General features: G+C 50.7%; 6 protein-coding genes across 6 annotated transcripts; 4 read left to right on the top strand and 2 right to left on the bottom strand.

The window, feature by feature from the left end:
* Nucleotides 1–836: 836 nt before the first annotated feature.
* Nucleotides 837–1,481, top strand: N0V89_003953 (uncharacterized protein; the record flags this gene model as incomplete). Its single annotated transcript, XM_056212746.1, has 3 exons — nucleotides 837–920; nucleotides 987–1,223; nucleotides 1,326–1,481. The coding sequence occupies 3 exons, from the start codon at nucleotides 837–839 to the stop codon at nucleotides 1,479–1,481; spliced, it is 477 nt and encodes a 158-aa protein (XP_056073054.1).
* Nucleotides 1,482–4,239: 2,758 nt separating this feature from the next.
* Nucleotides 4,240–5,245, bottom strand: AYR1_1 (NADPH-dependent 1-acyl dihydroxyacetone phosphate reductase; the record flags this gene model as incomplete). Its single annotated transcript, XM_056212745.1, has 3 exons — nucleotides 4,240–5,024; nucleotides 5,077–5,129; nucleotides 5,208–5,245. 3 exons carry the CDS (start codon nucleotides 5,243–5,245, stop codon nucleotides 4,240–4,242), a joined length of 876 nt encoding a protein of 291 aa, XP_056073053.1.
* A 688-nt stretch (nucleotides 5,246–5,933) lies between these two features.
* N0V89_003951 (uncharacterized protein) lies at nucleotides 5,934–7,943 on the top strand (the record flags this gene model as incomplete). The annotated part of the gene is made up of 5 exons (XM_056212744.1): nucleotides 5,934–6,594; nucleotides 6,955–6,977; nucleotides 7,026–7,044; nucleotides 7,091–7,390; nucleotides 7,438–7,943. The coding sequence occupies 5 exons, from the start codon at nucleotides 5,934–5,936 to the stop codon at nucleotides 7,941–7,943; spliced, it is 1,509 nt and encodes a 502-aa protein (XP_056073052.1).
* A 620-nt stretch (nucleotides 7,944–8,563) lies between these two features.
* Nucleotides 8,564–9,436, top strand: N0V89_003950 (uncharacterized protein; the record flags this gene model as incomplete). The annotated part of the gene is made up of 1 exon (XM_056212743.1): nucleotides 8,564–9,436. The coding sequence occupies one exon, from the start codon at nucleotides 8,564–8,566 to the stop codon at nucleotides 9,434–9,436; it is 873 nt and encodes a 290-aa protein (XP_056073051.1).
* A 318-nt stretch (nucleotides 9,437–9,754) lies between these two features.
* On the bottom strand, nucleotides 9,755–10,137 carry N0V89_003949 (uncharacterized protein; the record flags this gene model as incomplete). The annotated part of the gene is given in 2 exon segments (XM_056212742.1): nucleotides 9,755–10,113; nucleotides 10,131–10,137. 2 exon segments carry the CDS (start codon nucleotides 10,135–10,137, stop codon nucleotides 9,755–9,757), a joined length of 366 nt encoding a protein of 121 aa, XP_056073050.1.
* Nucleotides 10,138–12,207: 2,070 nt separating this feature from the next.
* N0V89_003948 (uncharacterized protein) lies at nucleotides 12,208–13,468 on the top strand (the record flags this gene model as incomplete). Its single annotated transcript, XM_056212741.1, has 3 exons — nucleotides 12,208–12,484; nucleotides 12,529–13,265; nucleotides 13,325–13,468. 3 exons carry the CDS (start codon nucleotides 12,208–12,210, stop codon nucleotides 13,466–13,468), a joined length of 1,158 nt encoding a protein of 385 aa, XP_056073049.1.
* Between the last annotated feature and the right edge of the window lie 44 nt (nucleotides 13,469–13,512).

The following is a 13,512-nucleotide window of genomic DNA, read 5'->3' as shown; positions in this document are numbered from 1 at the left end:
TCTGCGCCGCAGACGTATCCACACCGGAGGAACCGGTACACTGGGTCAATTTTATTCGCGGGGACATGCACGTCAAGACGTTCCAACTGTACGTCGCCGTGTGACATGCATGGAGTTGTGCAGCTATTCAACTAGTACCGGGTTGACTATTCGGTCTGGATCCTTTCCCATTCTGGGAAGCCAGCCCGCGACGGCAAGGATGACTGCACCTTGTTCCGAGGACGTTGTGCGCTGTTTCGCTGTATGCAAAGACCCATAGCGATATCCTTCGGCTTCATCTGGGACTCCCAGTTACCGAGGATATCCGAAAAGACTGGAGCTGTTATAGCGTCTATGTCTTATGACGCATGGTAAGTTGAACGTCCTCGTATTGGTACCGCGGAGCTGAAAGCATTGGTCTATGCGCGGTCGAAAAAGACCTGTGGGGGGACTGTGAGCAGGGGCATTGGCCGTCACTCGACCATGTCTGGCAAGGCCCTGACTGAACCTCTTTTGTGCAAGCATCTGTATCTCCACTCCACTGTCCTTTCAATAATCTGATCATCATACGCAGACAACAAGAGGAACAAATATATTCCAGCTCCATATTCTATCCACTATAGGCGACAGGAACACCGTTGTGTGTGTCGAGCGTTGCCAAGCTTAAATAGATGACTCTTGTCGGTGCGCTTTTGTCGTTGGTGGAGAAAACACACCGCGAAGAACAGGACCATGAATCGCAAACCTCCGTCGCAACCTCACCAGTACTTACAATATGTAACCAATAGTATATAGCATGCATGGCTGAATGACTTCTGAAAGTACCCGTGCTGTCTTCTATCACCGAAAACTTCAGCATGTTGGCCACCACGCTCCTCGTCCAGGCTCTGACCGTCCTCAGCACAGCTCACGGCGTCCTCAAGACTCCTCTCCCACGTACCGTAAGCAAATCTTTATCCTATCCAGACTACATACGTCATATTTTATTACTTACTTCCCCTTTTTAGTCCGGAACAGCACAAACCTCCCTCTGCGGCACCGCTGTATCCAAGAAGCTCAACTCCGACCCTGCGGGCCCCATCGAGTCTGCCATGGCAAAGGCAGATGTTGACTACAAATGCAACGCTTATTTGTGCCGAGGGTACCAGTATGAGGATAATACGGCGAGGGTGCAGGGTTATAGTGCGGGACAGGTCGTGCCATTCTTTGTAGACTTGGTCGCAGCACATAAGCCGGGATGGGCTGTAAGTAATACTTTTCCCATGGAATGAGGGACAGCAGGGTGAGAAAGACATTAAGAGACGTGAAAGATAAAGGTTGGTAGAAAGCTCGCTAACGGACAGTAGAATGTCTCGGTCATTGATTTGAAGGCGAACAAGGCACTTGATACGCCAGTCAAGTCCTGGAGCGTGTGGCCGGATGATGTCAGCGGTGGCGGAGACGATGGTAAGCTTGCTCCTGTTCTTAGTTTCCTGAACTCGACAACCGGAAGTGTGGACTGACGTTGAAACAAAGTCGACTTCAACATCACAATTCCGAGTACTCTGGGTTCGACGTGCGATGCTGGTGGAAAGTGTGCGCTGCAATGGTATTGGTGGTCGAACAGTAATTCGCAGACGTATGAGAGCTGTGTAGACTTTTACGTGAAGTAGATATTTAGGCTCGGTTGTAAGGTCTGCGCAGACGTGAGAAGATGGATTTCCGATTGGACGAGCGTTAAGATAGAGAAAGAATAGGATAGGAATTGATAGAGCACTTGGACTTTGCTTCCCACATGAGCACCTAACACCCATGCATACCCACTTTAAACCCTCTCTCCGTCCTGTGTCATCTCTACCAGTGATTCTCTCGTCCTTGACCAGGAGATGGTGAAGTCGCGGCCCAACATCTCCAATAAAGGTTACAAGTTGAGCGAACGCGCTAAGAGATAATCGAAAAAGCCTTAGTCAATCTTACTTTATGAAAATTTAGACCTCTTCATGACAGGCGAAGACCGTTACCGTTGCAGTGAAGTCGCCGTCCCATTGCACATAGGCCGGCTCATACCAGACTCAATTGAGCGTCAAATGACCAACTGAGGACGCCATCTTGGTATGATATTCTCCGATTGGAGAAACTCTTTTGCTGTTCGATGCAAGTAGGAAACTTTGCCTAGTCTAGGAGCGTGCATGCTGCCCGAGTATTGCCCTTCGATCTCCAGGACCCTTTTGCATCGAATGTTCAGACGGTTCTTTATGGTCTCAACCTTGTTGTTGCATTCCAGTTCCGGGAGGGGCAAGACCTTGGCAGCTACCGCAACTTATATGATTATTTGATTTACCTTCATATTTTGGTCAGCACAATATAGTCCCAAAGCGGTCAAATTGAATTCCGCAGCATGTACCAGAAGAAATAGCTAATGAGCGTGTCTGACGTGAATTGGATCAATCGAACCAAACATTTTCGTGTAGAACAAATACACATCACCCGGTATCGCGTCTAGCCATTTTTGTAGGTCGGAGATGGGATCACTATTCGAAAATCCCGTGAGAAGCGACTTGACTGTTGAGAAAATCTTGAGGGAGACGCTGGAATCTTTCGTGGTGATGTTGTCTATCAACGTTGCTGCGAAAGACGACTCACGGTGTGCTAGAGCTTCAAAACCAGAATGGGCATGGAATCTAGTCGTTGCATATTCCCGAATATCATCATAAGTGAGATGTCTAAGCTTCAAGCTTCCGAGGGTGTTGAATGCTTCCTCAAAGACCACCCACGAACGGCTTGAGAAGCACGCTTTGACATTGGGGGATGTTGCTTTACGAAACAGGGTTACCAGGGCCTCGCGATCTTCGTCAAATTCGTCTAGTCAGTCAACAAACAGGCATAACTTGAAGAAAATGTCTGAAGCACATGGGATCAGGCGATCGAACGCGGCCATGAGTTCCGTAAGCACCCACGGATGTGTGTTATTTCCCAACGTCTGAAATCTTGTCCATTGATTTGGCAGCACTTTGGGCATCATATCTGGACGTTGTTTGAGCGTATCGTAAAGAACAGTTCATAACAGTCCTTCTTGCGAAATCTGCATGCGACTGCCGTAATTCAAAAATATAATCGGGTGGTTACGAGAGGCAGTTGACCAGCCCAGCACCGTAGAAGCTCGTCACATTGATAATGGCGTACATTATACTTCATCGAGGTCGACTTGCCGGAACCAGCTTTACCCGTGACCCAATAGATATAGCTTTCATCCTGCTTCATGGGTCTCGTAGTCGTCAAAAACCCATTGGAAGGTTTGGACGTGAGCATCTGCTACCCGGTATTCGCGGTCGTCTTGATTGATGAAGCGGAGCCGCTCCAAAATTTGGTTTTGCATATTAATATCCGTAAGTGCCAAGAATCGGGCACCGAACGCATGGTTCAAGTCTTGCGCACGTAGCTCCCGAATTTCATGGATTATACAAGTCTGGAATACATCAAAGTTGTTCTCTGAATAGAGGCGAGATGGGTCCGGAATCTGATCAATTTTTTCGCTTCTCTTCATCAATACTGCTCGATGTCACAAGTCGGCGCAGACTTACTTCAAGCAAATCAACAGTGCTGTTTGCATGCTTTATTCGTGTCTTCCGAGACGTTCTCGTAGAGCATCGATCTCGTTAACACTCCAGACAGTTCGCAAAGCCTGGATCATCTTTCCCCAGTTGCCTCTTGGATTATCGCGTTTGAGCCTTCCTAGAACCTCTAGTAGCTGCTTAGCCACTGCATCGCAGTTGGCAAGCAGCTCCGCGAGTTGTGTGTCTGCTTCCGACACTTTGTTCAGAACAGTATAGTATAATCCCTGGGCCATAATCTGCAACTGCAAATGACGGCTTTTCATTGCTCTAGTGACTGTCTCGAGGCCCGCCATTTTGGGCGTAGCGCCTTCGATGGAGTGGTGAATATCCTTCGCCGTCCCAACAAGTCTTGCTGCAACCTGTAGAACGTCGGCCCACCGGCCTACCGCCGTCAACGGATCCATAGTTGGCAGACTCAGACCAAGTCTGTCTTCCAGAGAGCATGAAAACCACACAGAGGCGGATAATGGGGCGTCATTCTTGATTGTGGGAAGTGATCAGGCAGGAGCGACGAGGCTGTCTTGGACGCAGCTATCACCTTCGCATTTGATCGCAAGGAACCTCTCAGCTGCTCCTTCCGCAACCGTGCAAGTCACTTGAAGCAGCTCCAAGAAATATAGCACAACGTCGAGCAACATGTGTTCGTAATGCTCATCGTCACCTTATCTCAAACTCTCTTCTTGTCCGGCCCAACCGTACCCCTTAACCTCCCCAACTGGAACTTCGACTTGAAGTACCAATCAAGGACACCACGCGGTAAATAACTCCAACCAAACCACACGACCCAGCTCATTTTCCCCTCCCACACCCATCTCTTGGTTACAGCACCAAACCAGCTCTCTCCACCAATAACATGCCTCACGCAACTCCTCGCATATTGCTGCGTATCCATGCCCATCTGCTGGCTCAACGTCAATCTCTTCTCGTACTGATCTGCGATCGGCATATAGTAGCTGTCAGACGGCAATTCGCGATGCGTCCTTGCAATGTTCGACTTCACACCACCCGTCACTATCGTAATAACCCTTACGCCCAGCGGCGCAAGTTCCACACGTAATGTATCCGAGTATGCGTGCAACGCTGCCTTCGACGCCGCGTACACGCTGGCGAAAACGTAGGGCATCACGCCGGCCAAGCTGCCCGTCTGTACAATGGTGCCTTTTGCTTCGATCAGCATTGGGGTAAAGATCTGGCATAGCCTCATGACGGAGAAGACGTTCGCGTCAAAGGTCGCTTGCACTTCGCCCATGTCGATGTCGGTGGCTGCGACGGTGTAATTGCGCCCGGCGTTGTTGTAGAGGACGTCGAGTCTTCCGCCGGTGATGGACGCAACGCGGTCATGGAGGGAGGAAATGGAGTCCTCGTGTGGGAGCTCGAGTGGGAGGTAGGTTATGTTGTCGTTAGGTGGGGTGTATTTGGAGGGGCTGCGGACGGTCGCTAGAACGTGGTAACCTGGGTACGTAGTGAGTGAGAGACAGTCCAGTGATCATTGAGGCATGTGTACCATTTGCGGCAAATTCGAGCGCCAGGTAGTGGCCTATGCCTCCTGGTGTGCAGCTGTAGTTGTTAGCTAGTCAGGTCGAAGCAATTTTGGCCTTTCTTTAGTCGTCGCGTTAGGTGGACGATTCGGCGTACCCCGTGATGAGCGCGTAACGCTTCCACTGCTCATCCATTATGTCAGGTGCAGATGTTCCTTTAACGAACGGATTGCCTTCAGAGTCTAGGTTGCAATATGCTGTTATGTCCGAAGGATCGCTGTTGAGTTGGACTACATAAATCAGTAGCGCGTTGTTGACCCACATGCCGAGCCGAGGCATCTAGAGAGCTATGACCACCTCGCGTGTTCCTTGTCTTTCGTGCTCTCGTGCTACCCCGCATTTCAACTTTGAAGGTATGGACAGAGGAGCGTTGCTTGGATACGATGACTAAACAATCAAGGTTGAAGTCGCCGAACACACTATTCATTAGTCGCCGATCACACGGTTGATTAGTCGCCGACTGTACGTCGCTCCAAGTTTGCAGAGGTGGTGTGTGAAGACTTCTAGCAAGCTTCGTATAAAGAAAGATCATGGCCCGATGAGACACTAGCTTTACTCTCGTCACCCAACCCCTTCGCGTTTGTCTATCCCTCATCTCTTCTTTGAGCACTGAACACATCTTCAGGGGGCCAATCCAAAGAGACACCTCTCAGACTTGACAAGATGCCTCCAACGACCGGGGTACAGAACCTACTGCCTTTTTCAAGGCTATTGTGGCCGTCACTGCTGCTTTCAATGGGAATTTACCGTGCGTCCTAATCTAAAAGCTTCCAGCAGTATCGCTATCGAGCGCACAACACGCTGACGCCTATGAGATTTCATTATGACCATCCTAGAAACTATCTTCAAAGACCACCAACCGCTGAAACTGCTCAATCTTACATACCTTCGCTACAAATCGTTCGCCCGCTTCTGGACGCACAACGGTGCCGCAATGTCCCAGGAGATCCCTGGTCCCCTCAACTCCCTTGTCGGTGATTGCCGCGGGTTGGTGCTTGACATTGGCCCCGGTACCGGCGAGCTCCTTAAACGGTTCAATCCCGAGGGCATCACGGCGATCTATGGCGTTGAGCCTGCTGCGGATTTACATACGGGACTGCTCAAGAATGCACAGGAAGCTGGCTTTGGCGAGAAGTACCACGCGCTGCTCTGCGGCGGCGAGCCTGAGAGTTTGATCCCTGCTTTGCATAAGAATGGAATCTTGAGCACAAGTGGGACGAACGAAGATGGGATCTTCGATGAGATCTGTTGTCTGAGAGTGCTATGCGGGGTACCTCAGCCGGAGGCAACTATCAAAGGGTTGTATACGTTGCTGAAGCCTGGAGGTAGGATGGTCATCTGCGAGCACGTTGTCAATCCATGGCGGACGGAGGGCCGTATTGATGCACGGGTGATGCAGTTCGTGTACAGTATTCTGGGATGGCCGTTCTTCCTGGGCGGATGCGAAATGCAGAGGCATACGGGTGAATTTCTGCGAAAGGCGGGTGAGTGGGAGAAGTTTCAGCTGCAGTATGTGGAACCGAAAAGTGTAGTGCCGTTCGTTGTGGGAGAGTTGATCAAAAAGTGTTGACAAACTCAAAGCGATTCACGCTGTCGTGAAAGAGAGTGCTACGGCATTTGTATTGTTTGCTTGATCAAAGCCGCAGTGAGACGTGATGGCGCCGTTGCTTTGGGTGGGTCCAGATCCGAAATACAGTGTAGTGTCTTAACTATAAGCAGTAACGATGACGTCGGATCTCGTCAACCACGTTCAAGAGTGGGACTGCTCGTATATCCTGTCTCTACGAACTATGGACCCCTTCAGACTTCAGCAACGCATCCAGAAATGGCATACAGTCGCATAGGAGTCGTGACCGGTGCCAACAAGGTATGTGCAGCCCCGCGAAACGTGGAGGCTGCGACTAACGGGGTCTAGGGCATTGGGCTTGCAATTGGTATGCACCCCTCACGCCACAAAGGCTCTCCTCTGACCTGGAACAGTCCGACAGCTAGCACTGCAATATCCCAAGTCTCCTTTGCACAGTGGTCCTTTCCTAATCTATCTCACTGCTCGCGATCAGGGCCGAGGTGAAGCCGCTCTGAAAGACCTACACGATGATGTGCAACTCAAGAAAGCTAAGGCATTGAAGAGTGACGGCGGCGAGTCTGAGATCAGGTACCATCAATTAGATATAACAGACCGCAAGAGCGTGGAATCTTTTGCAGCGCACCTCAAGCAGGAGCACGGGGACGGTGTCGACTTCGTCATCAACAACGCTGGAATCGCTATGAATGGCTTTGGTAGGTTTTATCCACGATACGTAACGGGAGGGTGGCTGATTGGGTAGATGCCAACATTGTCAAAACTACTTTGGGCTGCAACTACTATAATACCGTGGAGGCGTGCCACATGTTCTTGCCACTGTTGAAGCCAGAAGGTCGCATTGTGAACGTGGCAAGCATGTCTGGTCATCTAAATAAGTATGCCGACGACATCCGTAACCGATTCCTCGCTGCCAAATCGGAGAGCGATATCACCAGTATCATGAAGGACTTCGCATCCGCCGTAGAAGCTGGCAAAGAGAAGGAGGCGGGATTTCCAAGTGCTGCGTATGCTGTTTCGAAGGCTGGGTTGATCGGCGCTACCAAGGCACTTGCTCGAGCTGAAGAGGAGAAGGGAAGCAAGATTCTAGTGAACGCGTGCTGCCCAGGCTACGTCAATACCGACATGACCAAGGGCAATGGAACCAAGTCGCCTGACGAAGGCGCGCAGACCCCTGTTTTGCTAGCATTAGCGGACATCAAAGGGACTACAGGGGGATTCTGGCAGCATGAGAAGCCTATCGAGTGGTAGTCTATAGAGATCAATGCCGCGTAACGCAATATTCGAGATGCTACGCATGAGCATACTGCCTCAGCAAGTTCATCGATGCCTTGTTGCTAACCTTGTAGGATACGTCTGTAAGGTGAGTGGACCCTGGTGCTCAGTGGACCAAGAGAAGCGCCTGGGCAATTGGAAAATTCGGATGCGTTGGAGGAAAGCTTTCCTTCACGCTTGAAACGGAAAGCCTGATCTTGGTGATGTCTGCCATGGCGACATTGAAAAACTAAGGGTAAGCATTCCTGAAGTGTGTATGGAGCAAGAAGATCATACTGGCTAAGAGGCCGAGGTACAACGCGCTCACGGCATGCGCCGACTGACGATACAAGAGCCACGTAGGCAACAACTTACGGGGCACTCCGGCAGAGGCCATAAAGAAGACCTGTCGCAATGGTGAACCGTAGCACATGCACCTTCTTGATGGAGAGAAGTAAGATCCACTCGCCGTCCTCCAATCACAGATGCTGAAGCCAACGCGTGCGCCACACTACGTCACCCCTCTTTTGCGGCGCCCAATCTATCAAAACTGCACCACGGTCAATTCTCGCATTGCTGGTCTCTCCCAGTTTTCTGCTCGAGGTCACACTGTCAAGATGGCTGAATGGGAAAAGAAACGCACAGAGGAGATTGAGAAAGCGCTTTCAGAAATTAGCGATGAACCTACCCAAATTGACCGAATCGCCGAGATTCGCGGATGGTTCCGCCCACCCAAAGACGCCATCTCTTACCCCGCCGTGCAAGAGTACATGAATGATGGTGCGGATCTACAGACAACAGTGGACAAAATAACGAAACCCATCGATGAGGCCCTCAAGCAAGGTTCCGGCAAGGACCAGCTGGGTGATGTTTGGTATCCCATCATTCATTCCGCGAAAAGGATACCGTACAGCAACGCGGATCAGCACGCGAAACTTGTCGATCTGGTGAAAGCGATCAAAGAACATCCAGAGCCTTCGCAGGAGCACCCGACATACAAGAGCCTTTCTGGTTTGGGTCTTGCAGCTCGCGAATCGTACAACGACATTCCGCGCCATCATGTTGGCAGCGTCCCCCAAGAGATCCATGCCTGGACAAATTTCAATTACTTCCTTGCGCGTTTGACCGACTCCGGAATATGGGAAGCCTATTTGTACGTCATCTGGGCCATGAGAGAAGCACTTGAGAAAACGCCAGAGCCGCTGCCCTGGTGGTATGATGCGAATGTGCCAGCAGCTGCGGCGTGGGTCCTCGGACTTGGAAAGAAAGTGTATGAGAGAGAAGAGGATTTGACACCAAAGGACCCAAATCAAGGCAATCCTGCTAGAGGGGGCGACTTGTGGACGGGAGGACCTGTTTTCAGCAAGGAGAGGTGGGCCTTCTGGAAGAAGAGGTTTGGAGACGTTGTAAAACACGAGGGGGTGAGCGATGAGGCCAAAGGCATTGCAAAACAGGCAGTGGAAGCGATGGAGAAGGCGGAGAGCGCATGATCTGTATGGATGGGTATATCTGAGATGTGCGATCTGTGTTGGCACTCGGCGCTGAGGTTCATCCATCTCCCGAAGCTTCTTCCACCTTATTGAACCAATCAAGCAGAGCCTTGTTGAACTCGGCAGCTTTCGCGTGATGCAACCAATGTCCCACGCCCGCCATCGAGATCGCCTCATTCAACTCATTCGCCCCCCAATTCCCCCTCTTTCTGAACATCTTCCTCACCAGCGTGTATTGCAAGCCGCGGTATTCTACTCTTCTTCCTGCGTTCAAGATGCTCTTCCATCGATATACCTACGTGCTCTTCTAGCGAACCTTCAACGCAACCCCGAATCACGTGCGGCGACGTCTCCTCCATACGCCTCAAATACCACGTCTTCATCCTGCGGGATGTTTTCGCCATACAAGCTCGGCCAGAACTGCAGATCAACCGCCGTGACGTTCCCACCCGCTGCATCATACGCTGCAATGACCTGCGCTGACATGGCTTCGAGGGCAAAGTAATGCGGATACATTACGACAAAAGCTTTAAACAGCGCAGGCTTGGTGACGCTCAGAGCGGAAGTGACTCTGCCGCCCATAGAGTGCCCCACTATCCTCACGTCGTGGTCGTATCCAAGGTGGTGCAGCAGCGCAATGGCGTCGGACATATGGTCTTTGAGTCTGTAGGTGAGGCCTGTGGGGGCGTTCGACTGGCCATGACCGCGGAGGTCAAAGGCGATGACGCGGTAAGTTTTAGAGAGGGGCGCGATTTAACAATCCCAGTCGTGAGAATTACAACACCAACCGTGAATGAGGAGGAGTGGTGGGTTGGTTTCTGACCCATGTAGGGTGTAGAAAAGTTGAAGTGAAGGGGTCGGGGTGAAGTACGGCATGGCTAAGAGAAGCGGTGCTGAGACATTAAGAGGACGATTGTAAAGAGCGTCGCCTAAACGATAATTAATAGAGGATGTCTACCTACATATGCGACGCTGTCGCGCACCGGTACGCGCATGAGGCCAGGCACCACCTGGGCATTGTTCGCTCTAAAACATTGCCACCTGCGCAAGATATAAGTGTGGCGTTGACTCTCTCGAATGATTGTTCTGTGCATGCTTGTAAAGTGGAGATCTACTTTTAGGACTTATTACAGTTCTTCGCACCGCCTTTAAGGGCCTAAGTATCGTTACACATACCATAGGAAGCCAAGCTTGCTGGAGACGCGCAACAATTCGAGACTTTTAGTGCTAAATTGCTAGTTCCGCAGTTAACAGGTCTCAGAGATCCGCTCGTGATCATGTGGATGTGGTTGTCCATTCGCCTCCACGTGTCAAGTGACCATTCTTCTACAGCTGTGTTGGTCCGCAGGAAAAGTTTTCCAATGTCACAATGGATTCTCAGTACTCACGGTGTGTCTTCAAGGGGTCCCATTGCTACGTTGGCGAGGCTCAATTGAGGAAGTTTGCTGCACCCTTTTGGGGCTTTAGCTCGCACTCCAGGTATCATGCTGGCTAGACCGAAACCCGATTGTCAAAAGCTGTATACAGCCATTCAATTACAATCAGTTCTTTCCATCGGCTTGGTACTGCCAAAACGTGGAACTCTGCAAAAGAGTATATTGAATATGTATGGAATGATGTACTCGCGTTATATTCGTACTTGCAATACTCTCCATTGATACGTGCTCTGTACGGTCAATACACCTGCGAAAAGCGCTGGCTCATTTGAATCAAGTAGCTATCAGAACCATCAGTGGCATAGGTAGGTATCCAGATGGCACTACTTCGTCGGGGCGACTACGCCGATTCTGTTGTGACTAGGGTGGTTGATACCATAGGTAGGAGTCGAAGCCTAGTCTATAAGCCGACCTGGAGCCTCTCAATTTCTGCCTTTTCCGTCGTAGCAATCTTCTGGTACTTTGCGTGTGCAGTCCTATCCTGTCTCCATACGAGCCATTCTCTGGCCAGTACTTCGACAGTACCGATGATCACTAGGTCGTCTGCATGGTCTCCAAATGGGAACGCCTTGTGGGGTCGGTGAAGTCTCTTCGGAAGGCATTTCATATGTCTGAATGTAGATTCCTGCCAGCCACGAAGTTCAGTCACTGAAATCGACGGGCCTTAAGGGTTGAGCACACCTTCACTTCCGCGAAACATTTTGCCATTGGGCACCACCGAAGGACCCTCGTTAACCCAACATTGTGAGCATAAGACGTGCTTCCCTTGCATTCCGGCCTGTTGAAAGTAATGCGAAATCAGTGCTTTGCTGCTGGGGTCAATGGTGCAGTTTTCTGGGTATTCAGAAGCGTGGGGATCTTCGCTTGCGCCTTGCCTTTATCATGCACACGCGTCTCGACGACGGCTACGACCACAGCGCATCCCATCGCCAGATGATACCTCTTCTTCGAACAATCTCTTCATTACTAACACGGTCGGATATGCAGAGACGAACATGATCCTTCATCGGATGTGCGCTCCGACAGGCTGGCCAGCGAGTCAGTTACCCCGCATATACGCTCCTTGCAGGTGTCAGGGTTGTGGTAGGAAGATGTTCTCCGCGAAATGGGTTCTCCAGAGCGATCAGCTAGCCTATCGCCTTGCCCTATGCTTCAAAGAGCTGCAAAGCATCCTTGGCTTTCGGGTTGTCGGAGTGGTAAGGCGGTCGGAGGGGTATTAAGTCTAGGGTGCTCCCTGGCCCTGGCGTGAGCGTCAGTGCAAGCTTCGAACACAGTAACAATCTTGAGAACCCAGTCGCCGCGTTCTAGTTTGAGCTTTGATAACTTGTGGCAAACATGGGCAACCACGCGCTTATCTACGGCGCGTCTGGGATCTCTGGTTGGGCAATCGTCAATTCTATCCTCAATGGCTATCCGTCGAAGGATGCATTCACAAAGGTGTCTGCGCTTGTCAACAGGCCATTGACGCGCGAGATGACTCTTTGGCCTGATGACCCAAGATTGCAGATTGTATCTGGAATTGACCTGTTGAAGGGCAGCCAGGAAGATCTTGAGAAGGCCATCAAGGAGAAGGTACCCAACGTAGACAGCGTGACACAGGTTTACTTCTACTGTAAGCATATCGTATCCCAATAAACTCATGCTAACCCATACCAGCCTACAAACAAATCGATGACAACGACGCGGAATGCAAGACCAACGAGGCCATGCTGGAGCGCGCTGTGACGGCCATCGAGAAGCTTTCTTCCAGACTATCATATGTCGTACTTCCTTCTGGGACGAAGATCTACGGTTGCCAAATGTTGGACAAATTTCCTTTTGCAAACGATCTCCCACTACGCGAAACCCTTCCTCCTATCCCAGAGCCCGCCCTCTCTCAACTTTTCTACTACAACCAGATCGACTGCTTGAAGCGCATCTCCAAAGGCAAGAATTGGAATTGGTGCGAAGTGCGGCCAGATAATATCATTGGCTTTGTACCCAATAACAACGCATACTGCCTAGCGCAGACGCTCGCACTGTACCTCTCAATCTTCCGTGCTGTTGAGGGCGAGGGTGCAAAAGTACCCTTCCCAGGAAGTGAAAAGTCATGGGTGAATCGATACAATGAGTCGCCGCAAGACATGGTTGCGCACTTCTCGATTTACGCATCGCTGCACCCTGAGAAGACTGCATCGCAAAGCTTCAACGTTGGTGGACAAGAAGATAACTGGAAGGGAAAATGGCCAGTAATCTGCGACTACTTTTGCTTGAAGGGTACCGGACCGGAAGAGAACTCCCCACAGCCCGGTGCATATATTGCAGCGCACAGGAAGGAGTGGGATGAGCTGGAGCGGAAACACAATCTCAAGAAGGGTTCCGTGGACAGCGACATTACACATCCAGGCTTTCAGGTACGTACTGTCGAATGCCATAAGCTTTGTATTGGGGCATGCTGATCAAGTTGATATAGTATTATATTATGACGATGTTCGACTTCGACCGTCAGATGAGCATGGAAGCTTCGCATAAGGTCGGCTATACGGAAGAGATCAAGACGCCAGAAACTTGGAAGGTCACATTTGATCGCATGAGACAGGCGAAGGTCGTTCCATGATGAGTTGTTCAGACTCAAGCAATGCGAAAGATGCTGGGAGCTTC

This window comes from Didymosphaeria variabile (genome assembly GCF_027946475.1).
Source record: "Didymosphaeria variabile strain IMI 356815 chromosome Unknown scaffold_3, whole genome shotgun sequence".
NCBI classification, from domain to species: Eukaryota; Fungi; Ascomycota; class Dothideomycetes; order Pleosporales; family Didymosphaeriaceae; genus Didymosphaeria; species Didymosphaeria variabile.
This window is presented reverse-complemented; position numbering and strand designations above follow the sequence as displayed.